Here is a 26,126-nt window from a genome sequence, read left to right as displayed (position 1 = left end):
ACATATCAGAATGGAACTGGAAACCGTCACGAAGATTGTGACTTTCCTAAGGCCACACAGCACATTTCTTCCCATGTTTAACGCAGAATCAGATTTCTTGACTTCTGTTCTTAATCGCTAGATTATGAAGCCTTCCAAACTGTCAAACCCAAAACTTCAATAACCCTTGTGAATATCTTTTGAATCCTTTAACTTCTCTTTTTCCTTTGTAGGTTGATCTCCTATCAAGAGTTTTTGGCATTTGAGTCAGTTTTGTGTACTCCAGATGCAATGTTCATTGTTGCTTTTCAGTTGTTTGACAAGAGTGGCAATGGAGAAGTGACATTTGGTAAGAATACTTACAGAAAACACTTTTAACAGATTAAGATCAACAGTATGTAGGGATGTTAAATATCAGTTAATTGAATAGTCGATTAATCTCGTGAATTCTTATCGGTTACTCAACTAAGCTAACCAGGAAACCCCCAACTTCTGACTGCCCGAGTTACAACCATTTTTGTAAGTGTGGAAGGGGCCCGACTTACATCCTCAGCCCGCATTTAGACGGGGCCCGGCTCCTATCGTAAATGAAGATTCAAGTTACGATGCCCCCAACTTGCGACACTTTACTGGGAACCAATAGTGTTGCAAGTGGGAGCTGCCTGTATAGTCCCTGGGGGCAGAGCCGGCAGCTAGTGCAATTCTGCCCCACTCCCAAGGAGCTCCCTGCCACTCCCCTTTGCTGCCTTTGTATCAGAGGCAGCAGCATGGGGTGCCAGGCAGGAGCTGGTCCATGAGGGGAGACAGTTTAAAAACCAGCTCCCCTCGTGGACCGGATCTGCCTGTGGCCCCACGCTGCTGCCTCTGATACAGAGGAAGCAGCGCAGAGTGGCAGCAACCCCTGTCCAGGGTGGGCACTGAGCTTCTGGACCCAGTGCAAGCCAGAACTGAGCTGGGCTGCCTGTCCTCCCAGCTCCTAATACACTTTAAATGCAGAGCTGCAGCAGGGGGTAGGTAGCTCTCAGATCCGGTACAAGCCAGGACTGAGCTGGGCTGCTGGCCAGCCTGCTAAAAATTTACTGGCAAGTGTGATGAGGGGAAATGAGTGTAGTCTATAGCATTAACCAATAAGCTTTTGCTTGTTGGTTAATTGACTATACTATTACCGGGTACATCCCTAATAGTATCAATAGCAAGAAAATGGCCAAGACTCCCTGGAAATCTAACCGAAAATGCATACAGTTCAGCACATTTTATACCAATTTTCTAAAAGAATATGTATAGGTAAAATTTGTTTCCATTTTTTCAAAGTGTTTATTAGAACACAAGCATAAGAAATCCAACAATGAAATTACTGTATTTTGTTGAATCATTGACTCTTATACAATCTTAAAAGAGGTGGTGCAAAACTTTCTTGTGTAGGACTGACCTGAAACAGACAGTGAACTATGGGTACTAATTCCTTCATTCCTGAAGGGATTTTTGTAACACATTTTAGAGAACTGTTGCTACATGAATTGAGAAGATAATTGGAGTTGCAGGTAGAAATTAAGATGTTTTAATTCATGTTCTAGAAATCCCAATGTAATTGTCTTGTTATAAATGAAAAATTCTGCTCTAGCTGATATGGGTACTACTTCTGAGTTGAACCATGTAAATAAGAGTGAAATTAACCCTTTAGACTCTGCCCCGGGCTTCCTGGAATCAGCTGCTGATCAGTTTCAGCAGCAGCTGACTTGGGGACGCTTGGGGTTCTTAAGTTGATTCTGTATGTAAGTCAGAACTGGCGGTCAGTTTCAGCAGCGGCTGAATCTGGACGCCAGTTCCGACTTACATACAGATTCAACTTAAGAACAAACAGTCCCTATCTTGTACGTAAAACACAGTCCCTATCTTGTACGTAACCCGGGGACTGCCTGTACTCACATTTTTTAATCACAGGTTGGTCTCAAAGCACTTTTGTGAATTAAGGATATTCTTCTCTTCTGGTTTATTTGTCTGCTCTCCCCCCTCACCCCATATGTATCACAGACTAGGTTAGCTATATAGGAGTGCAGGAGACCTTTTCAGTTATGTTAAATTAGGAAACTCTCCAAAGACTTGAAAAATCTGATGTGGTGGTGATCATAATAAAGTGTGATATTTCCATGAAGTTCCCATCACCCATTCCCAGCTTCTGACAAACAGAGGCCAGGGACACCATTCCTACCCATTCTGACAAGGAACAGCCTCATTTAAGCTATTCATTCCTGTTTCAAGTTTTGAGAACATAATTTGTCATCCCTTAGGCTACGTCTAGACTACACCCCTCTGTTGGTAGAGGGATGTAAATTAGATGTTTCGAAAGTGCAAATGAAGAGGGGATTTAAATATCCTGTGCTTCATTTGCATAATCACGTCATGGCACTGTTTCGAACAACCGCCGTTTCGAAAGTGAAACCCCGATTTAGACATGGTTCTTTCGACAATGGGGCGCTTTTTCGAAAGATCCTGTACTCGTCCTGTACAGGATCTTTCGAAAAAGCACCCCGTTGTTGAAAGAACCATGTCTAAACCGGGGTTTCACTTCCGAAATGGCGCCTGTTCAAAACAGTGCCATGACTGATTTATGCAAATGAAGCACAGGATATTTAAATCCCCTCTTCATTTGCACTTTCGAAACGTCTAATTTATATCCTTCTGCCGACAGAGAGGTGTAGTCTAAATGTAGCCTCAATGATAAACATGCTAAGGACTTATGAAATCACAACTCATGTTTTAGAATACTTTCAAGTCAGGACTTTTCATAGGTAATTCTAAGACTTTTTTTTACTTTTCATTGATGAAGATAAGTAATGTTCTACTTCATTGATGATAAACCTTAATTTGAGGCTATATCTACACTACAGAGTTGTTTTCGGCTGTTTTTCCGATAAATTCATTTACGTCCACACTGCTATCATGTTCTTTTAAAAAAAAAAAATCAAAAGATCAGAGGGGTTTTTCTGACATTGGTAAACCGCTTTTTATGAGAGAGAAGCCTTTTTCTAAAAGGGCTCTTTCAAGAAAAGGCATGTATGGACAGGGAGTTCTTTAGAAAGAAGAGGAATGAGGGAAAAGCACAGGTGCTCTGGTGGCCACTCCGTCCATAATATTGACAGCTGAAATGCGAGATAGCATCCACACTGAATGGACGCTATCTTTCAAAAAAGCAGATCGCTTTTTTTATGTGCTTTAACAGTGTGTTTACCATTGAGGCTACATCTAGACTACACCTCTCTGTCGGCAGAAGGATATAAATTAGACGTTTCGAAAGTGCAAATGAAGCGGGGATTTAAATATCCCATGCTTCATTTGCATAATCACGTCAGATCTTTTTTGGAAGATCTCTTCTGGAAAAACTTCTTCCGAAAGAAGCTTGCAGTCTAGACGTAGTCTGAAGGAAGTATTTAAAATAAGATATAAAATGAATGCTATAAACTGAGTGAATTTACAGATTTTTTTTCTATACATTTTTAGTTGAACCGAAATTGAGTTAGAGCAAATGTTCAGATTGGGTAGTTTTTGCCTTTCACCTCTATCTTCTGAGATCATCTGGACAGCTGTGGCTTTGCTTGATGCTAAGCAAATAATCCCCATTCTGGGGGGATAAAAGTGACTGGAAACCATGATTACTAAAGAACACCGATAAAATAACCAAATTTTATAGTATTTTACAGTGTTCCTGTTCATGATTTCCCTATGTTCAGTTTTCAGATTCTTTTGGAGCAAGTTGTAAGGTATTTGAATAGCTGAATGCTGACTAATGCAAGGCATTTAAATATAATTGCTCAGAGTTTAAAAAAATACTGTCTCCCAGTCTCTTACAAAAGCATTTACAAAATCTCTGTCTATTATATTGTAGATAAATGGGATTATTAACCAAATTTCTGATTTAAAGCAGTGAATTTACTCTTAACAAATGTAATAAATTACTCTTTGGTAAAGAGAGGGTTAAATCTTAAGAATGAGAAGCAGTAGAGATTTTGCGAGTGTTGGAAGATGTGGAGGGAGATGAGGAAGAGTGGGTGAGCGATAGCTGAGAACACTAGTATAACAGTTTGTTTTCCTATTTTGCCAACTGCAAATACTCAAAAATCATGAATCAAGATCTAAAACTAGCTCATGAAATTGGGGATTTTCATCCAAACTTGAAACACAACACAGCGATGCACCTGTTACATTTGGTGTATATTTATTACATAACCTGAGGATGATTGCTGTTTCACATGATATCTTTGGTACATGCAGTGAATATGGGAACACAATGGGTACATCAGTGAATTTTAGTTGTTATAATCTTCATAGTTCCTGTGAAATTAGAAATGGTCCCCTTCTTTTCTTTGGTCCTTCCACATGCTTTTGTGTTTAATTTTTCTTCTGTCCCATTGTTCTTTCTACTCTACAGTCCAGCAACTAGAACCACTTAGTTCTAGTTATCGATAAGTGAGAGGCACAATTTGGTTTTAATAGTAAATAGTTTAAAATACATGAAGAGCACTTGAGTGCTATTACATAGTGATAATTGACAGCGTAAGAGTTCAGCAGCAGCAGCAGAAGCAGTGACTTGTAAGTGTTCATTTACACAAAATGATTAAGTCATTACCTTTATACCTTGGCCAACACTAATAATGGTCCTGACCTTTTAAATAAGAACAGAATTATGTTTCCATTGATTTTAGTTCTTTTTTTATCCATTCCATGAATCATCCTCTTTCCACTCTCTAATCTCAACACTAGCAGACATACTGCTGCACTTGTTACACTTGGGTTATGGTTGTGCAGCAGATAGGATGGTGCTTCCCAGAATAGGTAAACCAACATATGCTAGCTCTGCCTGAGTGACTGCGCTCGAAATAACAATGTGGCCTATGGATGTGAACAAATAGTCGACTATCCGATAAGCAAATGATTATCAGATAGTCAACAAGCTAGTCGAACAGTCACTCCGCCCCCTTGTTGCCTCTGACAGAAAGAGGCAGCAAGGGAAGGGGGGAAAGAAGAGGGACTCCCCCACTGACCCTGGGCTCCATGTCGTGCTAACACTTTGAAACACTGTGTGGAGCCTGACGCCAGGCTACCTGCGGCATTTCAAAGTGGCAGTGCCACATGGAGTCCGGGTCAGCTGAGGACTCAGAGTCCCCAGCTGACCCAGACTCCATGCAGTCCTGCTGCTTTGAAACATTGAGAGGAGCACGGGGCCAGTAGGGGGCTGCTCGAGTCCCCTGCTGGCCCCATGCTCCCCGCAGCACTTTGCCTTTGAAGCATAGCAATAGCCCAGTGGCTGTTACTACACTTGAAAGGTGGAAGCACCCTTATTGATTGTTTGATTAGCCAATTAATCAAAATTTTGCATTCCTAGTGTGGCCCACAGGCACCATCAGCAGCAGCTGAATGGCGTGCTTGCGTTACTGAAGCTACACTGCTGTTTGTAGTGTTTTAGTGCATGACTGTCTGTTTGAGCTAGGAAGCCTTCTTCCAGTTGCTATGTAGACGTACCCTTGGATTCCTCCTTCTCTTACTCTCTAAGGGTATGTCTACACTACCCCGCTAGTTCGAACTAGCGGGGTAATGTAGGCATACCGCACTTGCAAATGAAGCCCGGGAGTTGAATTTCCCGGGCTTCATTTGCATAAGCGGGGAGCCGCCATTTTTAAATCCCCGCTTGTTCAAACCCCGTGTAGCGCGGCTACACGGGGCTCGAACTAGGTAGTTCGGACTAGGATTCCTATTCCGAACTACCGGTACACCTCGTTCCATGAGGATTCCTATTCCTATTCCTATTCCTCGTTCCACGAGCTGTACCGGTAGTTCGGAATAGGAACCTAGTCCGAACTACCTAGTTCGAGCCCCGTGTAGCCGCGCTACACGGGGTTCGAACAAGCGGGGATTTAAAAATGGCGGCTCCCCGCTTATGCAAATGAAGCCCGGGAAATTCAACTCCCGGGCTTCATTTGCAAGTGCGGTATGCCTACATTACCCTCCTAGTTCGAACTAGGAGGGTAGTGTAGACATACCCTAACACACCACCTGTGCAACATTTCTAGGGAGCTTTTCAGACAGACTTTTGTTTTTATGTTATTTGCAAATAACAGTAGGCTTTTGCTTTGTATTTGTTTTTTATCCTGAAGTTGTAAGTGTGTGAAATTAGCTTTTTGCGGAAAAAGCAAAAATTGATCATAGCAACACCTTCAATACATTGCTTACATTGATGCTCAGATTTTTAGTGATGGGGCCATAAAAGAACCTGGCTAGATTAATAAAATCTCATTTAACCCTTCCCTTCCCAACATGATTATGTTGATATAGATTATTTGTGGAATAGATTTTGTCTGTAACTGTACTGCAACTTTTTACTTTGAGAGGTGATGGGGAGTTACATGCTCTGCTATGCAGGCTGGCAGAGTAAATGTCTAATGTGGTTTTTGGATGAGCTGTGTCCAGCATGATTAAAACCATACTGAAAACCTCACGAACTATAAGCATTGCTTATATAAAATGATGACCTTGTACATATAGTGAGACTAAACGTTCAAGTCTCCTGAAGTTATATGCTCCACAAACATATTTTGTGAGGCTCATTTACAAGCTTTAATATTCTCATAAAATAAATTTAGGGAGAAGTCAGAAAGAGATGAAAGAATTCAGAATCCAGGGGTATTAGCCAAGATCCCTTAAAAAGCCACTTTAATTCTGTGTACTATCCAGTATATCAAGAACTGTTGAGACACAGTTGAAAACCCCATCTCATGGGTGTCTTAGATCAGGGTTGGACAAGACAGTCTCCACGGGACAGATCCAACCCACCAAGCCAGTGGATTTGGCCCGCGGCCACCCTACCACTCCCTCACCCCTGGGCCAATCGAGACCTGGGATGGGGGAGCGCATGAAGTCTCCTCTCTGCCAGGGGCTCACAGCACCAGAGGGAACAGCTGGCGATTCTCTCTAGGGGAAGGGGGCAAAGATTTCAAGCGCTCCCTCATCCCCAGGGCAATCAGGGTCTGGGTCCAGGGTAGCACAAGAAGTCTCCTGGTCCTGCCCCTTCAAAAATGTATAAAGTGTCCCCCTTTTAAAAATTATTGCCCTCCCCGTCTGAGACAATGACTCTCTTCTTGTTCCAAGGAAATGTTTTCAATTTTTGATTAAATGTAATTCATTTTAAGTGTTTTTTAAATTTAAAATACAAGCATTTGGTGTAAGATACGCTGGAATAGCTGTCACCTAAGGACCAAGATGTGCAACAGCCAGTTTTGGCTCTTTGCTTACACTAGTGTTAAAGTGTTGGTGAGGGGTTTTGCCATTCCTTTTTTTTTTAATGTATGTGCAATAACATCATCTGAATCCTGAAGCTTACATTCTGCCAAAATCATTTAAAATGCCCCATATCTCCAGAATGTTTATCAATTTTTGAAGCAACATGCAGAGCCCTGCAAATTTCTGGATATCTGCTTTATATCCGTGGGTATCTGCATCTGTAGATGTGGAAATTTGCGGCTCATTTTTGTAGATACAGATGTGGTTGCGGATTGAATTTTTTTTATCCCTGCAGGGCTCTAGTAACATGGAAATTTCAGCATGTGCATTTCCAGTGATCTTAGCCATAACTAGAATATGCTAAGCACTATAAATTGCTGTACAATTCATCTTGATTAGCCCTCTGCTCAGTGGAAAGCCAAGATTAAAAGATAAGGACTGTTGGAGATTTTCATAATGTAGGTGCAGTGTTAGCTATATGGAACAGCTTGTGTTATTTCTAGTTGCAGCTGATACTACTATTTGTCCACAGTTTTAAAAAAATAAAGTACAGTATATAAAAATAAAACAAATATATAAATAGAAAACTTTCAATGCTGTAGCTCAGATCAAAAGGCTTGAAGAACAATGTTATGATTCTGCAGTACCATAGCCCCTTCCTCCCCTTTGGGTGGATGGGTTTGGGGACTCATGGTTGTGCTCAGTTGTACTTGTGTTCTATTTGGGTTCTTATGTCATGCTCCATATCTGGAGAGGGGCAGATGGCATTAGCACAACGCCCCTTTTTCAAACTCGGAAAGGTCTTTGGACTCCTAGATGCTTCCGTTCCTGATCACTGAGAAACAAGCAGAGAGTGTCGCTCCCCTTTGTATCTGCATTCTTGGAACTCAGAATTGGTATTTAGCCTCTTCCTCTAAAATTGAATATTGTTTGAATAGGATCTCCTTTTGGAGAAAATTTACTGAGCCTCACATGCTGACATTAGTCCTAACCTATCTTCAAAATATTTAAGGGTGGTTGAACAAAATCCTGTGTGTATAACGTTCCAATAAATGCTGTTCAAATACGGCTATAATTTTGCTTTAAGTGTTCAGGTGGAAAATTTTGCAGCAGTCAGGTAAACATTTTGTCTAACCACTTGTCTCTAATTTGGAGGTAGTGCACTGGCATGCTGGCGTTGTGGATTTGTATGTGGCTTTAGAATTATCACTCCTGGGGGTGATGGGAAATTGGATGCATCTCAGGGCTGTGCTCTTGCCATGCCATTTGTATGTCAGCCCCCATCCAGGCTTCTTCATGGAGCTAAACAGGTATCTGCCTTGGAGGAGACTATTTACTCAGCAAAAGATAACTCCACCACAGAAAGATTAGTAAACACTGGGATGACATGTCAGTAAAAAAGCAGCATGGATTGATGGGTGCAATGAAAAACTTCCATCAAATTGTAATAAAATGGTGTGTTTTACATTTGTTTTAAGTTTAATTAATTGCTGTCTAATCTCTTACTCATCTGAATGTTTCTATGAGAACTACAAGCAGTTTATCTTTGATAATTTGCTGACTTCTGTTTTGGGAAATAAAAGTAATACATGAGCCGATGTTTATCAATTTCTGTTACTATAAATACTCTTTTAGCTGAGACTTAGAAGTGTAAATACCTGTACCTGTTGTGATAAAACAGAATAAAAAGAAAAATTAGAGCATGGTACAGTGTGACAGATGTGCAGGTGGTCACCACTTTGTTTACAGAAACCAGCATACAACTATACTTCTGAAACCCTTGCCACTGCATTCTTGTTAATTGTACATGAATTTGGGATAATTGCCATTCCTTTTCATGTCAGAAAGGAACCCACAAAACTGGATAAAATAAGAAACCAGTGCTTGGCATAGTGCTACAAGAGGGTAACATTGTCAGGAAGTAGCAATTCCATCTACTGTGAATGAGTCCTGTATTTTAACGCCTCTCCCATAAGTAGCTGAAGACTCTAATGTTTTTGAGCATTATAGTTTAATTCAAATTGCTAATCATTTCTGTATCTTTGACTTTGTACATAACATTTATGTGGAACAAAGTATAAGATACCAAAGTGTGTCCCCATATCCAGCTTCCTGAAAGATTAATATATACTAATAATTGTTAATCTTTTTTGGTAGTTTTAAATTCAGATCATTAAGATTAGGCCAGATTTTTTAAAGTATTTAGGCACCTAGCAGGATTTTGAAAAGTACCCAAGTGCCCAGCTTCCAAATCAGTGAAAGTTAGGCACCTATTTACATCTTTAGTCATATGGATCAGAGGCCAGATTTTTAAATGTATTTAGTGATAGCCGGTTATAAAATCTCATAGACAACATTGACAGGTGGAGATTCAGTCTCAGAGCTATAAGTAGTGTCTGGGGAAGATGCTTAAAGGAAGATTTATGCAAAGATTGAGGGCTTTTCATCACATGGTTTCTAGATTGTTTTTTTTTCTTATTGTTACAGTCTAACGGAAACTCTGAAACTTTACATCACGCTTCATGATATTTGAGTACTTTGCAAAAGCAAACTTCAAGATGGGAAAACTGTTACAAGTTTAGGGTTTATTTACACTACAGACCCAATTGGATCAGTGGACCCAGTTACAGCATTAGTGTTCCCCTGTCCCATATACAATATGGTTCCATTTTGCTAGCACGGCAGGGGACAATGTTGACTTGGCTGTATAAGTAATGCTTACAGATTCTAAGTGACTTGACCAGGAGTTGAGTGGTAGATTGGAGAATAAATCCAAGTCTCCTGGTGTTTGGTCTCTAGATATAAGTAGTAGGTTTAGTACTTACCATTAAATTAAGAGCTTTGAAACAAGGGCAGCAAAATGTGTTTCATTTCCTTTTGTGCATAATTGTTCTATTTCTCTCACTGCACTTAGGAATTTTTGACTACTTATATTTATATCAACCTGGTTTTATTATTTGACTGCTCTTACCTATTCCTGGTAACTTTATTATCATTTTGTCCTCATTTAGCAATCTCTCCTTTAAAATAAACTAGTGGGCTGCACCTACTGCTTGCTGTGCTCACCAAGAGCCTCATGACATCATTCTGTTGTGTGGCAGGAAAAACTTTTTTTTATATATATAGAGATGTATACTTTATAATTTGAGGCAAATGACATAACCGAAACTCCAATCTTTTACATTAATTAATTGATCTGGGACTCTGACCCCTTCCCTAGATTTCCATTAGTCTTTTTTTTTCTTTCCCACAATGATTTTTCATACACTGAAACAATAAGCCTCTAAAATCATGGAATATCATTGACTCATGGAGTGTAAAGAAGACAGCTATACACCTAAAAAAGCATGTATTTTAAAGTATGAACAAATGAACTAATCATTTACTATAGAGAAGGCAACAGATTTCCTTCAAGATGGAAAAATGGACAGAAAAATATTGGAGTCCACATCTGTGAATTTCTTCTTAGAAACAGAGTAGATAACTGTGTTCATAGGGTAAGAGTCCTCTAATAATGTACCTCTAATAATCTTGATTAATGAAAACTCAAACAATATTAAGTAAGCTAACTAAGTTGATCACAGAAAAAAGAAGTGGTCCTGACTTAACAAAAATATTTTAGCATTTCTCTTTTTAACTTAATCTCTGTAGTGGACTTTTAAATTAGTTGGTTATAAATGAGTGTCATTAGAAAATTTAGAATTGATTTAAATGTTAAATTTGAGCTGAATTTTGAAAACTGAGTGCTATCCTAATTTGCATGTGTCCAATTTGCATAAACAAATGTCTAGTTGTGTCTAGTTGGCCATTTGCACACACATAATACTCATGTAAAATTTTTTGGATCAGGTTTTGTTATTAAGGACAAAATACTATTCGGTTTGGAACTGATTTGTTGTACAGTACACATAATAGAATTCCATACCCTATAATGTGTTCCCCCCACCCTACTTCATTTAAAAGGTGACATCTTTAATTTCACTTATCTTAAAACATTTTAATAACTGAGACTACCAATCATGTTTTATAGGGTTTGATTTCTGTGTCAGGGCCATATTTTATGACACTATCAGAAGCTTTTAATAAGGTGCTTTCTGCTGAGCTAATGATATGCTTTAGGTGGCATTTCTTATGCCTATCTTCAATAGACGTATTCAGGCTAGTGTGAATGTAATAATCAAGTCTCAATCAAACCATACTTAGTATGACAAATATTGCATTAGACAGTGATGTAGGTATTCATGTTTTTGATAAAAGGCTTAATTTGACTCCTTGCAGAAATGGGGAACTACTATTGATTTTTGTATCAGAGTATAAAGTATCAGTTATTTATAATGCACAAGAGAAATTGCTTCTTAATTAAAATAAAATGTGAAATTATTAATTCCATGGCTTTACATAGTAATGTACAAGATTAAGCATTAAATTCTATAGCAAATGTGTTCTTACAAGTGGCTCTGACTATGCAACTTACCAATTATTCTAAAGTGACCAGATTATACCACTTTCTCAATGGCTTTATAAAACTTTGTTTTCTACCAGGAACATTTAGATGGGGTGAATTATTTTATCCTACAACTCATTTACTTTTTTTCCTCTCCCAAGAAAATGTCAAAGAAATTTTTGGACAGACCATTATTCATCATCATATCCCTTTTAACTGGGACTGTGAGTTTATTCGACTGCATTTTGGACATAACAGGAAGAAACATCTTACCTACTCAGAGTTTACACAGTTTCTGCAGGTCAGTTGGTTGTGGGTTTTTTTTTTCATGCATTGACCATTAGCTCTGTCAGTTGTTCAGCATTAATGCCATTATAAATTAATGTTATTACATGATGGCGAGAGATTTGTTGTCCAGATGAACTAATCAGAACACAGCTACACTATCACTGTTTGATACATATGATACAATGAGAGCACATTGGAGGGCAGGATAAATTTTACTTCTAAAACATCCCCTCGTTTATAGTTACTCACAGTTAGTTAATCACAGTGTATGTCTGATTCTTGTTCCCATTGGAGTTCAGTGGCAAAATTGATTTCAATAGGGAAAGGATTGGGCTCTGAATAGCTCAACTGGCTGTTATTTCATGGCTTCTCTTGGCATTTTGTTATATTGCTTAACTTTTTGTTTAGCTTTGTAAAGTTTTTTCTATTACTTACCCTGCATTTCCCCATAACACACATTACTGCATCGCTGAAGTTTAAGACCCTTGTGCCATGCATTCTTCTATAAGGCCAAACTTGCATTGTGCCAAAAATCTTCCTTTGAGACAGTCCTGTGGGGACAGGACTTTAAAAGTTGTCACTCCCAGAACCATACTACTCTACATTAGAAGGGGAAAGGAGTTGTCAGCAAAAAAGGAAAGAAAGAAAATGTGAACAGACGTACATTGTAATTAAGGGGAAAGATTTTGCAAACTTATGTAGGTAATTGAATTCTGTACAATTTCAAATTATCAACTCAGACTAAATTTTTGTTGTGGTTTTCTGGCTAGTAGGTCTAAGGAAAATTAAAATGTCATAACTGACATGTAATTCCAGGGCTGCCCTATAACATTAAATTGTTTTCATTTTGGAAATAATTGCAGATGTCATAAAACTGGAAGGAACCTCTGGAGGTGACTTAGTCCAGTCCTCTGCAGTCATGGAAGATTAAATATTACCTTGACCATCCATGACCAGTGTTTATATAAACTGCTCTTAAAAATCTCCAGTGATGGAGATTTTGCAACCTTCTAAGCAATTTATTTCCGTGCTTAAATCACCCTGGCAGGAAGTTTTTCCTAATGTCCAACCTAAACCTCCCTTGCTGCAATTTAAGTCCATTGCTTCTTGTCCTATCATCAGAGGTTAAAGAGAATAATTTTTCTCCATCCTCTTTGTAACACCCTTTTAGGTACTTGAAATCTGTTACCATATCCTCTCTGTCTTTTCTTTTCTAGGCTATGTCTAGACTGTATTGCTTTTCCAGGATACCTCCAGTATCCCGGAAAAGCAACGCTGCGTCCAAGGAATGCGTCCACATTTCAGCACTGGCCATTCATAGAACCACCCCTCCAACACCAAAGGCTTTGACACAAACAGCACGCGCATCTTTGGCACCATACGCTTCAGCCCTTCAGCAATGAAGAAAGCACCCTGTAAATCTGCTTCAGTGCTACCAGTGACATTTTCACTGGAACCATCTTCGGCACTGCCATCTCTGTCCTACTCATCTACCAACAGACGACAGGGGACATTCCCCTTGTGATCAAACTGCACGTTGCGCGTCGAGGTACTGTTTATCACCATCCCCCTACACAAGATACCTATATCATTCTTCTCCTTCTTCTTCAAGGGGCTCACTGCACTCACCATGGTCTCCACATCTTCTGGTACAACACCAGATGCATCACAGGACTGGCCATCTATCTCATTATGTTTCTCCAGTGCACTCCTACCCTAGACGACATAGCCCAACATACCACCGGTATTACTCTAGATATGACCCACCTCGCCATACTTGTCATCATTCTGGCTATGACTATTCTTGCTGTCACAGTCACCAGGCTTCCCGTGCTCCCTCAGTTTCCCCACAACCCTCTCACAGCCACGGAGTCACGAGATCACCACTCAATGCCCCCTTTACAGCTCACCATTCCGAATCAGAAGAGGGTTGACTACCAGAGGTTGAGGTGAAGTACCACCCATCAGATGTCTCACCAATTGACCAGTCGTCATGATCCCCTGACGAAGTGATCATCCCTGTTGACCAATCCCCTCCTGATGATCTTAGGCAATTTCAGGAGCTTTTTAAGAGGGTGACATCACCCTAGTGGAAATATCAGAAAAGCAACACAAGTTGCTTAAGAATCTTCAACCATCACAATGGGGAAGAATTGCAATACCGATTGATGAGGCCATCATGGAGGCAGCTGATGAAATTTGGCAGACTCCAGCGTCAGCACTACCAACTAACAAAAGGGCGGACAAAAGATATTTTGTCCCTCCCAAAGGGAGCTGACTTCTTATTCTCTCAATCTCAACCAAATTCATTGGTGGTAGATGCTGCCCAGCATAGATCCAAACTCCCTCAATACAAAAACACGATGGAGAAGGATAATAAACGCATGGATCTCTTTGCCAGGAAACTATATATATTCTTCCTTGATCTTACTCCTGCATATAGCCAACTGCACAGTGTTGCTCTCTAATCATAACTTCAGTAATTACACCAAACTTACTTCCCTACTACAGCACTTACCAGGCTCTAAGAGGACCCATTCTAAAGTCCATAGTTCAAGAGGGCTATGCTTCTTCTAGGACAGCCCTCCAAATACTGCTTGACATAGCAGACACAGCAGCCAGGGCTACAGTGACCTCAGTAATTATGAGGAGAGCCTCCTAGTTACAACTGGAGAGGGTCCCTCATGAGCTGCAGTCGAAGGTCGAAGATCTTCCTTTCAACAAACAAATTATTTGCTGAAAAAAACAGACAATGTGTTACATTCTAGCAAAGACTCCAGGACAATACTGCGAACACTAGGGATGTATACTCCCCTGTACCGTCAAACATGATACACCCCATATCAAAAGCAGCAACAGTTCTCCTACTCTAGATACCCTTTTGACCATTCTAACAGCAAACGGTGGCTGCAGAGGAGATGACCACAGAGTGCTCGTAATACCGGCAACCAGGCAAACAAGCAGCAAGTTTGACCTGTTGGTTGAGGGTCTGCAAAATCTTCCCATCTCTCACAGAGCATCAGAATCTACCATGATCTTTCACCACTGTTTAAGGCCTTTCCATCATCGCTGGGCTGCCATCACAATGGTCCCTTGTGATGGCAGCCCAGCGATGATGGAAAGGCCTTAAACATTGAAATTATAACATTAGGGTATACCATCCCCTTTACCACATTCCCTCCCCCCCACTTCCCTTCCCTCCCCATCCCTCTTCAGGGACCCGTCTCAAGAAGACCTACTAAAGCAGAAGGTGCAGTGACTACTAGGCCTAGGAGCAGTGGAAATAGCACTCAAGGCCTTCAGAGGCAAGGGGTTTTATTCCCATTATTTTCCTCATACCAAAAAAGACGGGAGGATGGAGGCCTATTTTAGACCTCCGTAGATTGAATCGATATTTAAGAAAGCAACGATTCAAGATGGTTACCCTAGCATCAATAATTCCAGCATTAGAGAAGGGAGACTGGTTTGCAGCCCTCGACCTTCAGGATGCCTATTTCCCCATAACTATTCACCCTGCACACAGACAGTTCCTCAGTTTCGTGGTGGGCACAGATCATTATCAATACTGAGTGCTACCATTCGGCCTTTCGTTGGGTCCCAGAGTATTTTCAAAGACATTAGCTGTTGTCACAGCTTACTTTTGAAGACAAGCCTTGAGCATTTTTGCGTATCCTGATGATTACTTAGTGAAAGGCACATTGGAACTAGACACGCATCGCATGGTCGCAACAACCGAACGAACATTCATAGAATCATAGAACTGGAAGAGACCTCAGAAGGTCATCAAGTCCAGCCCCCTGCTCTAGGCAGGACCAATTCCAACTAAATCAACCCGGCCAGGGCTTTGTCAAGCTGAGACTTAAACACCTCTAGGGATGGAGACTCCACTACTTCCCTAGGTAACCCATTCCAGTGCTTCACCACCCTCCTAGTGAAATAGTTTTTCCTAATATCCAACCTGGACCTCTCCCACCACAACTTGAGACCATTCCTCCTTGTTCTGCCATCTGTCACTACTGAGAACAGCCTCTTTCCATCCTCTTTGGAAGCTCCCTTCAGGAAGTTGAAGGCTGCTATCAAATCCCCCCTCACTCTTCACTTCTGCAGACTAAACAGACGCAAGTCCCTCAGCCTCTCCTCATAAGTCATATGCTCCAGCCCCCTAATCATTTTGGTTGCCCTCCGCTGGATCCTCTCCAATGCGTCCACATCCTTTTTGTAGTGGGGGGCCCAGAACTGGACACAATACTCCACATGCGGCCTCACCAAAGCCGAATAAAGGGGAATGATGACATCTCTGGATCTGCTGGCAGTGCTCCTCTTAATGCAACCTAATATGCCATTAGCTTTCTTGGCTACAAGGGCACACTGTTGACTCATATCTAGCTTCTCATCCACTGTAACCCCCAGGTCCTTTTCTGCAGAACTACTACTTAACAGGTTGGTCCCCAGCTTGTAACTATGCTTGGGATTCTTCCGTCCCAAGTGCAGGACTCTGCACTTGTCCTTGTTGAACCTCATCAGATTTCTTGTGGCCCAATCCTCCAATTTGTCTGTCATTCTGTACCCTATCTCTGCCCTTAATCGTATCTACCTCTCCTCCCAGCTTAGTGTCATCCGCAAACTTGCTGAGGGTGCAATCCATCCCCTCATCCAGATCATTAATAAAGATATTGAACAAAACCGGTCCTAGAACCAAACCTTGGGGCACTCCGCTAGAAACAGACCGCCATCCTGACATCGAGCCATTGATCACTACCCGCTGGGCCCGGCCTTCTAGCCATCTTTCTATCCATTTTACCGTCCATTTATCCAATCCACAATCCCTTAACTTGCTGGCAAGAATATTGTGGGAGACCGTATCAAAAGCCTTGCTAAAGTCAAGATATATAACATCCACTGACTTCCCCATGTCCACCGAGCCAGTTACCTCATCATAGAAGCTAATCAGATTGGTCAGGCAAGACTTGCCCTTTGTGAATCCATGGTGACTATTCCTAATCACTTTCCTCTCATCCAAGTGCCTCAATATGGATTCCTTAAGGGTCCCTTCCATGATTTTTCCAGGAACCGAGGTAAGACTGACCGGCCTATAGTTCCCTGGATCATCCTTCTTCCCTTTTTTGAAGATGGGCACTACATTTGCCTTTTTCCAATCATCCGGGATTTCTCCCGATCTCCACGACTTTTCAAAGATAATAGCCAAAGGCTCCACAATGACATTTGCCAACTCCCTCAGTACCCTCGGATGCACTAAGTCCGGACCCATGGATTTATGTACGTTTAGCTTTTCTAAATAGTTCCTAACCTGTTCTTTACCCACCACGGGCTGTCCATCTTCATCCCATCTTGCGTCACTTGGCGCAGAAGTCCAGGAGCCGACCTTGTCCGTGAATACAGAGGCAAAGAAAGCATTGAGTACTTCAGCTTTCCCCACATCATCTGTCACTAGGTTACCTCCTTCATCCAGTAGGGGCCGCACACCCTCTCTGATCACCTCTTGTTAACATGCCTGTAAAAACCTTTCTTGTTATCCTACACATCCTTAGCCAGTCGCAATTCCATTTGCGCTTTCGCCTTCCTGATAACCCCCCGGCATTCTCAAGCTATACCTTTAAACTCCTCCCTGGTCATTTGTCCAAGTTTCCATTTTTTGTAAGCTTCCTTTTTGTGCTTAAGTTCACCAAGGATTTCCCCTGTAAGTCAGTCCGGTCTCCTACCATGTTTGCCTCTCTTGCTACGCGTCGGGATGGTTTCTTTCTGTGCCTTCAATAAGGCTTCTTTAAAATACTGCCAGCTGTCCTGGATTCCTTTCCCCTTCATGTTAACATCCCAGGGGATTCTGCCCATCAGATCTCGGAGGGAGTCAAAATCTGCTTTTTTGAAGTCCAAGGTGTGTATTTTACTACTCTCTTTTCTTCCTTTCATCAGGATCCTGAAATCTACCATCTCATGATCACTGCTTCCCAGGTTGTTACCCACCTCCACTTCCCCTATTAGTTCCTCCCTGTTTGTGAGCAGAAGGTCAAGCTGCGCACGGCCCCTGGTCGGATCCTTCAGCACCTGTGTCAAGAAGTTATCCCCAACATTCTCCAAAAACTTCCTGGATTGCCTGTGTACTGCCGTATAGGTTTCCCAGCATATGTCAGGGTGATTAAAGTCCCCCACGAGAACCAGGGCCTGCGATCTGGAAGCTTTGCTCAGTTGTCCGAAGAAAGCCTCATCTACCTCATCCACCTGATTCAGTGGCCTGTAGCAAACACCAACCACAACATCAATGCTGTTGTTTGCTCCTTTAAACTTAACCCATAGACTCTCAACAGGTTTTTCTCCCTCTTTATACTGGAGTTCAGAGCAATCATAGTGCTCTCTTACATATTGTGCAACTCCTCCTCCTTTTCTCCCCTGCCTGTTGTTCCTGAACAGTCTATATCCTTCCATGACAGCGCTCCAGTCATGCGAGTCATCCCACCAAGTCTCTGTTATCCCAATTAAATCATATTTCTTGGTCTGGGCCAGGGACTCCAGTTCTTCCTGTTTGTTGCCCAGGCTTCTCGCATTAGTGTACAAACACTTCAGGTAACCAGTTGATTGTCCTATCTTCTCCATTCGAAACATGGGTCCTCCTTTCTTGCCCCTTCCTCTCCGCATTTCTTCCCGGTATCCGGCTTTCCCACTCCCCTCAGGGTTTTGGTCACTGTCCCCCGACGAACCTAGTTTAAAGCCCTCCTCACTAGGTTTGCAAGCCTGCCCGCGAAGATGCTCCTTCCTCTCTTCGTTAGGTGTATCCCATCTCTTCCTAACAATCCTTGCGCCCGGAACAGAGTCCCATGGTCGAAGAAACCAAAGCCCTCTCTGCGACACCATCTGCGCAACCACGCATTTACGTCCTCAATTCGATGATCCCTGCCCAGTCCTTTCCCTTCAACAGGGAGGATGGAGGAGAATACCACTTGCGCTCCAAATTCTTGGATCCTTCTTCCTAGCGCTACATAATCCGCAGTAACACACTCAAGATCATTCGATCTGTTGGGCCTTATACTCAACGTACAAAAATCAACACTGCAACCTATACAAACCGTAGAATTTGTAGGTGCTCAGCTGGATTCAGTATCCGCATGGGCATACCTCCCCATGCAGAGATTCCAAGCAATCAAAGAGCTGGTTACTACGATTACCATCAGCCCTACAGTCCCCATACTCACCTGTCTCCAACTTATAGGTCACATGGCTGCTACAAGCTATGTGGTCAACTATGCCCGCTTACACTGTGTCTGTCTTCACCATTGGCTTGTGATAGTTTATGCTCATCGCAAGAAGCAACTGCACATGCGAGTTTCTCCTTTACCTCACGTTTTACAATCTCTTGCATGGTGCACCAATCCTGGCAATCTATTAGCAGGTTTACCTTTTCATCAAAACCAACCATCTGTGCACATATCTACCGATGCATCCCTCCATGGATAGGGTGCCCACGTGAGTGCTATGACAATACAAGGATGATGGACCACACAAAAGACCTCTTTGCACATCAGTTTATTAGAGTTCAGGGCTGTATTCAATGCATGCAAGCATTTCGTAACACACATTCAGGGAAAGATCATCCAGAGTATTAACCAACCATATGGCAATTATATCAACCACCAGGGAGATGCCCGATCCCACACTTTATACACAGAAGTGATTCAATTATGGAATTGGTACATACGAGACATCACCACCCTTGTAGCCTCATACCTGCCAGGGGTAAACAATACAACAGTGGACACACTCAGCAGATACTTTGCCCCAGACCACGAATGGGAACTGCCTTCTTGGGTCCTTCAATCCATCTTACAGCGCTGGAGCATTCTGAAAATAGACCTCTTTTCTTCCTACAAAAACAAGAAGTGTCGCCATTATTGCTCAAGATCCGGCATCGGACCAGGGTCTCTAGGAGATGCCTTTCTTCTCAACTGGAAGGGCCCGCTTTTATACTCATTCCCTCCTATTCCACTAATTCCCAAGGTGCTCGAGAAGATCACCAGAAACAAGGCAACAGTTATTCTTATAGTACCATTTTGGGCGTGTCAGTTATGGTTCCCCTATCTCTATTTGATGTTTCCTCTGCCTCCTTACGACCTTCCAATTCAGCATGATCTCCTGACTCAGAACAGAGGAACCTTACTTCACCTTCAGTCACAACTCCTCCACATCCCGGCTTGGTTCATTGCTGGCTCTACTGGGAGGAACAACTACGTTCTGACCTGGTGAAGGAAGTTCTTTCGCATAGCAGAAAACAATCTACCCGGACCACCTCTCTCCAGAAGTGACATAGATTCCTTATCTGGTGTGCTAACAAAAATCTAGATCCAGACAGTGCACCATTACACAAAATTTTGGACTATATATTGTCCCTCAAGAGTGATGTCGATCATGATGCTAAAAGTAGTCTTTCTACTGGCAATTACTTCTGCCCGTCGAGTTAGCGAGCTAGCAGCCCTGATGGCAACTCCACCTTATACCATGTTTAACAGAGACAATGTGATACTATGTTCCCATCCTTCATTTATTCCCAAGGTCTGTTAGGACTTTCACAAAACCGAACCTATTGTACTCCCTTTGTTCTACTCTAAGCCACACTCTGCAGCAAAGGATGCAATACTTCACTTACTGGATGTACAGAGAGCCCTTGCATTCTATATAGACAAGACTAAGTCTTTCCTCAAGTTGGATCATTTGCTCATCTCTATGGGTATGTCTACACTACAAAGTTAGTTCGAACTAACGGACGTTAGTTCGAACTAACTTTAATAGGTGCTACACTAGCGCTCCGTTAGTTCGAATTTGAATCGAACTAGCGGAGCGCTTAGTTCGAACTAGGTAAACCTCATTTTACGAGGACTAACGCCTAGTTCGAACTAGCTAGTTCGAACTAAGGGCTGTGTAGCCCTTTAGTTCGAACTAGTGGGAGGCTAGCCCTCCCCAGGTTTCCCTGGTGGCCACTCTGGCCAACACCAGGGAAACTCTATGCCCCCCTCCCGGCCCCGGACCCCTTAAAGGGTCACGGGCTGGCTACGGTGCCCGTGCCAGGTGCAAGCCTGCCAGCACCCAGCTAGCAGACCCTGCACCTGGCACGGCACAGAGCCACCCACCCGATGCCCCCCAGCCCACCCCCTCTTGCCGGGACCAGGCTGGCGGCTCCCGGGAGCTTGCCCTGGACCGCAAGAGGCGGGCATCTTCCTGGGCTAGTGCGGACATCGTGGACCTTGTCCACGATCTCCGCACTAGGCACAGGAAAGTGGCCGTCTAGGGCAGGAGAGCTGCCAGCCTGGCCACCCAGGAGCAGGTGTGCATGAAAATCAAGGGGGTCCACTGAGACCCCCGACTCTGAGCCGTGAGCTTACAATGGCCGTCCTGGGTCAGTCCAAAGGTCCATCTAGCCCAGTAGCCTGTCTGCCGACAGCGGCCAACACGAGGGACCCTGGAGGGGATGGACCGAAGACAGTGACCAAGCCATTTGTCTCGTGCCATCCCTCTCCAGCCTTCCACAAACTTTGGGCAGGGACACCACTCCTACCCTCTGGCTAATAGGACTCCATGGACCCAACCTCCATGACTTGATCTCACTTCCCTTTAAACTCTGTTCTAGTTCTAGCCTTCACAGCCTCCTGCAGCAAGGAGTTCCACAGGTTAACTATTTGCTTTGTCAAGAACAACTTCCTCTTACTAGTTTGAAGCCTGCTACCCATTCCTTTCCTTTGGTGTCCTCTAGTCCTTCTTTATGGGAACTCAGGAAGAACTTTTCTTGATGCACCCTCTCCACCCAACCCCTGCTTTTAGAGACCTCTATCCTGTCCCCCCTCCGTCTCCTCTTTTCTAAGCTGAACAGTCCCAGTCTCTGTAGCCTTTCTTCATCTGGGACCTGTTCCCAACCCCTGATCATGTTAGTTGCCCTCCCCTCTCCCAGCCTTTCTCTTCCCCTCTCCCACCTCCTTTTCCCAGTCTCCCCCACTTTTTTTCAATAAAGACAGAGTCAATGTTGGAAGAAACGTTATCTTTATTTTGTACATCAATAAGAAGGGGGGCTAGGGAAGGGTAAGTGGAAGGAGGTGAGGGAGGAATGGGGTACGAGCCCCCGATGGGGACGACTGGGCTGGCTCTGCGGGCTTCTGGGGGTGGAAGCTCTCCTGCAGCCCCCCGATTGCCCACTCTCCCCAGATGGCAGCCTGCGGCAAGTGCAGCCGGGCTGATGGCCGAGTGGTGTGATGTGCCCAGTGTGGGCACTCAGGGCACTCCAAGCCAGAACTTCTTTGCAAGCGGGGCACCCCTGAGAACTGTCTGTCCGGGGTGGGGGTCGGGACCCTTTAAGCGCAGCCCTCGGCTAGCCTGAGACAGCATCTCCATGCTCTAAGTCCTCCTTTTATGCCCTGCCGGCACTGCTTCCGGCCATCCTTAAGCCCTGTTCAGAGTCCACTCAATGTGGACTTGCTAGTTCGAACTAGCAAAACGCTAGTTCGAACTAGTTTTTAGTTCTAGATGCGTTAGTTCGAACTAGCTTAGTTCGAATTAACTAATTCGAACTAAGTTAGTTCGAACTAGCGCTGTAGTGTAGACGTACCCTGAAGCAGACCGCCATAAGAGATGTCTGCTATCATTACAATGCATTTCTAAGCTCATAGTGTCATACATCACACAATGTTCCTTTCTGAGGAATAAACCACTACCTCAAACAATTAGAGCACACTCCAGAAGAGGGATGGTGGCTTCTACGGCTTTCCTCCCCGGAGTTCCCCTCAGGGGTATCTGCAGGGTGGCTACGTGGTCCACCAGTGATACATTTACAAAGCATTATGCACTTCTGCAGACTCAAACTAATGACACTGTGGCCTCCACAGTCTTGTCTACCTTTCTAAAGCCATAATCTGAGGCCCACCTACCAGTTAGCTACATATTCACCTACACTGGAGCACCTACAGGGACATCACTCGAAGAAGAAGAGGAAGTTACTCACCTTGGTGTAGTAGAGACGGTTCTTCAAGATGTGTGTCCCCGTGGGTACTCCACTGTATGTGTCCCGGTGTTGCAGATCGGAGTTTTCTTGAGCAGTGATCTGCTGGACTGAGCGAGACATCAGAAGGGCACAAACGTTGCGAGGCATGTGCCGTGCATGCACGGTCTGGCAGGTCACTGCTCAAGAAAACTCCGATCTGCGGACGACCTGACACCTACAGTGGAGCACCCACGGGGACACACATCTTGAAGAACTGTCGTTACTGCGCCAAGGTGAGTAACTTCCTCATGTGTTGAAAGAACACTTTTTTCTGAGGGTTGGTGCCGTGTACACCTGCCAAATTTCGGAAAAGCTTCTTTTGAAAGAAAATTGGAAAAAGATACACAATTTGCATGCCACAAATTGCGTTTCTTTTTCCAACTTAACATTTCAGTGTAGACCTAGCCTTAGACTAACACATCCAGTTCTTTCAATATTCCCTCATAGGCCATGTTTTCTAGAATTTTAATAATTTTTGTTGGTCTTCTCTGGACCTTCTCCAATTTGTCCACTTCTTTCCTGAAATGTGGAGCCCAGATCTGGACCCAGAACTCCAGTTAAGGCCTAATTAGTGAAGAGTAGAGCAGAATAATTACTTCCTGTGTCTTGCTTACAAACACTCCTGTTTAGAAATCCCTGGAAAGTACAGTGTGATGAATTAGACTGGTTGTAGTCTGTGCAGTTATAGTTTACAATCTAGATACTGAAAGCATTCTAAAAAAGAAAGTTTGGTTAGGTGGATTCTAATGTCCATGGTGGGTATGAAAGAAATGCAGTAAAATTGTGGGAAGTAAGTAGGTAGAAAATCCAGAAAATGCAGTATAAGGAATTGTGGACATGGCGCAGAGAACCATCTACACTGAAACCCTAGATAACTTTGCTACTTCCACACTGTACAGTGAGGGTAAGGGAGTAGTTGGTCACAGCTCAGTATACAAATGTGAGCTAGTACACCCCCAGATGTGGGGTAATGACTTTGTCATTATAAACATTCTGGGCAACAGTGCACAGCAAGCTTGCACTATTGACATACCTGAGTGGAAATTTATGTTAAGATAACCCAGAGCAGCATTGTGGGCAGCCCAAAGGAAGCTTTCTTGTGGAATACAGCAGGGTTTTGTTAATTGCTTAATTTATAATGAAAGGTGTCAGGGCTCAAGCCATTTTTTCACATTCACAAATGAGGGTACGTCTACACTACAACATTAATTCGAACTAACTTAGTTCGAATTAGCTTAGTTCGAATTAACACGTCTAGAACTAAAAACTAGTTCGAATTAGCGTTTTGCTAGTTCGAACTAGCAAGTCCACATTGAGTGGACCCTGAACAGGGCTTAAGGATGGCCGGAAGCAGTGCCGGCAGGGCATCAGAGGAGGACTTAGAGCGTGGAGATGCTGTCTCAGGCTAGCCGAGGGCTGCACTTAAAGGGTCCCGACCCCCACCCCGGACAGACAGTTCTAAGGGGTGCCCCGCTTGCAAAGCAGTCCTGGCTTGGAGTGCCCGGAGTACCCACACTGGGCACATCACACCACTCGGCCATCAGCCCGGCTGCACTTGCCGCAGGCTGCCATCTGGGGAGAGTGGGCAATCGGGGGGCTGCAGGAGAGCTTCCACCCCCAGAAGCCCGCAGAGCCAGCCCAGTCGTCCCCATCGGGGGCTCGTACCCCATTCCTCCCTCACCTCCTTCCACTTACCCTTCCCTAGCCCCCCTTCTTATTGATGTACAAAATAAAGATAACGTTTCTTCCAACATTGACTCTGTCTTTATTGAACAAAAGTGGGGGAGACTGGGAAAAGGAGGTGGGAGAGGGGAAGAGAAAGGCTGGGAGAGGGGAGGGCAACTAACATGATCAGGGGTTGGGAACAGGTCCCAGATGAAGAAAGGCTACAGAGACTGGGACTGTTCAGCTTAGAAAAGAGGAGACGGAGGGGGGACAGGATAGAGGTCTCTAAAAGCAGGGGTTGGGTGGAGAGGGTGCATCAAGAAAAGTTCTTCCTGAGTTCCCATAAAGAAGGACTAGAGGACACCAAAGGAAAGGAATGGGTAGCAGGCTTCAAACTAGTAAGAGGAAGTTGTTCTTGACAAAGCAAATAGTTAACCTGTGGAACTCCTTGCTGCAGGAGGCTGTGAAGGCTAGAACTAGAACAGAGTTTAAAGGGAAGTGAGATCAAGTCATGGAGGTTGGGTCCATGGAGTCCTATTAGCCAGAGGGTAGGAGTGGTGTCCCTGCCCAAAGTTTGTGGAAGGCTGGAGAGGGATGGCACGAGACAAATGGCTTGGTCACTGTCTTCGGTCCATCCCCTCCAGGGTCCCTCGTGTTGGCCGCTGTCGGCAGACAGGCTACTGGGCTAGATGGACCTTTGGACTGACCCAGGACGGCCATTGTAAGCTCACGGCTCAGAGTCGGGGGTCTCAGTGGACCCCCTTGATTTTCATGCACACCTGCTCCTGGGTGGCCAGGCTGGCAGCTCTCCTGCCCTAGACGGCCACTTTCCTGTGCCTAGTGCGGAGATCGTGGACAAGGTCCACGATGTCCGCACTAGCCCAGGAAGGTGCCCGCCTCTTGCGGTCCAGGGCAAGCTCCCGGGAGCCGCCAGCCTGGTCCTGGGAAGAGGGGGTGGGCTGGGGGACATCGGGTGGGTGGCTTTGTGCCGTGCCAGGTACAGGGTCTGCTGGCTGGGTGCTGGCAGGCTTGCACCTGGCACGGGCACCGTAGCCAGCCCGTGACCCTTTAAGGGGTCCAGGGCCGGGAGGGGGGCAATAGAGTTTCCCTGGTGTTGGCCAGAGTGGCCACCAGGGAAACCTGGGGAGGGCTGGCCTCCCACTAGTTCGAATTAAGGGGCTACACACCCCTTAATTCGAACTAGTAAGTTCGAACTAGGCTTAATCCTCGTAAAATGAGGTTTTCCTAGTTCGAACTAAGCGCTCCGCTAGTTCGATTCAAATTCGAACTAGCGGAGTGCTAGCGTAGCGGCTATGAATGTTAGTTCGAACTAACATCCATTAGTTCAAACTAACATTGTAGTGTAGACATACCCTGATGTAGTAAGCCCAGAGATGCCAGGGCTATGAACTGCCAAGCCTAGAAGTGTTAAGCCATGGAACAAAT

At 43.9% G+C, this 26,126-nt stretch overlaps 1 protein-coding gene across 1 annotated transcript in view; it reads left to right on the top strand.

The window, feature by feature from the left end:
* SLC25A12 (solute carrier family 25 member 12) overlaps positions 1-26,126 on the top strand; it is an 88,814-nt gene that overhangs the window by 20,392 nt on the left and 42,296 nt on the right. Inside the window, exons 4-5 of the mRNA XM_075933624.2 lie at positions 213-328; positions 11,857-11,996. Coding sequence (XP_075789739.1) covers positions 213-328; positions 11,857-11,996 — 256 coding nt within the window. The remainder of the gene's footprint in view (positions 1-212; positions 329-11,856; positions 11,997-26,126) is intronic.

This window comes from Pelodiscus sinensis, chromosome 7 (genome assembly GCF_052426305.1).
Source record: "Pelodiscus sinensis isolate ZL-2025 chromosome 7, ASM5242630v1, whole genome shotgun sequence".
Classification (NCBI taxonomy): domain Eukaryota; kingdom Metazoa; phylum Chordata; order Testudines; family Trionychidae; genus Pelodiscus; species Pelodiscus sinensis.
Note: the sequence above shows the minus strand (reverse complement) of the source record. Positions and strands in the feature narration are given on the sequence as shown.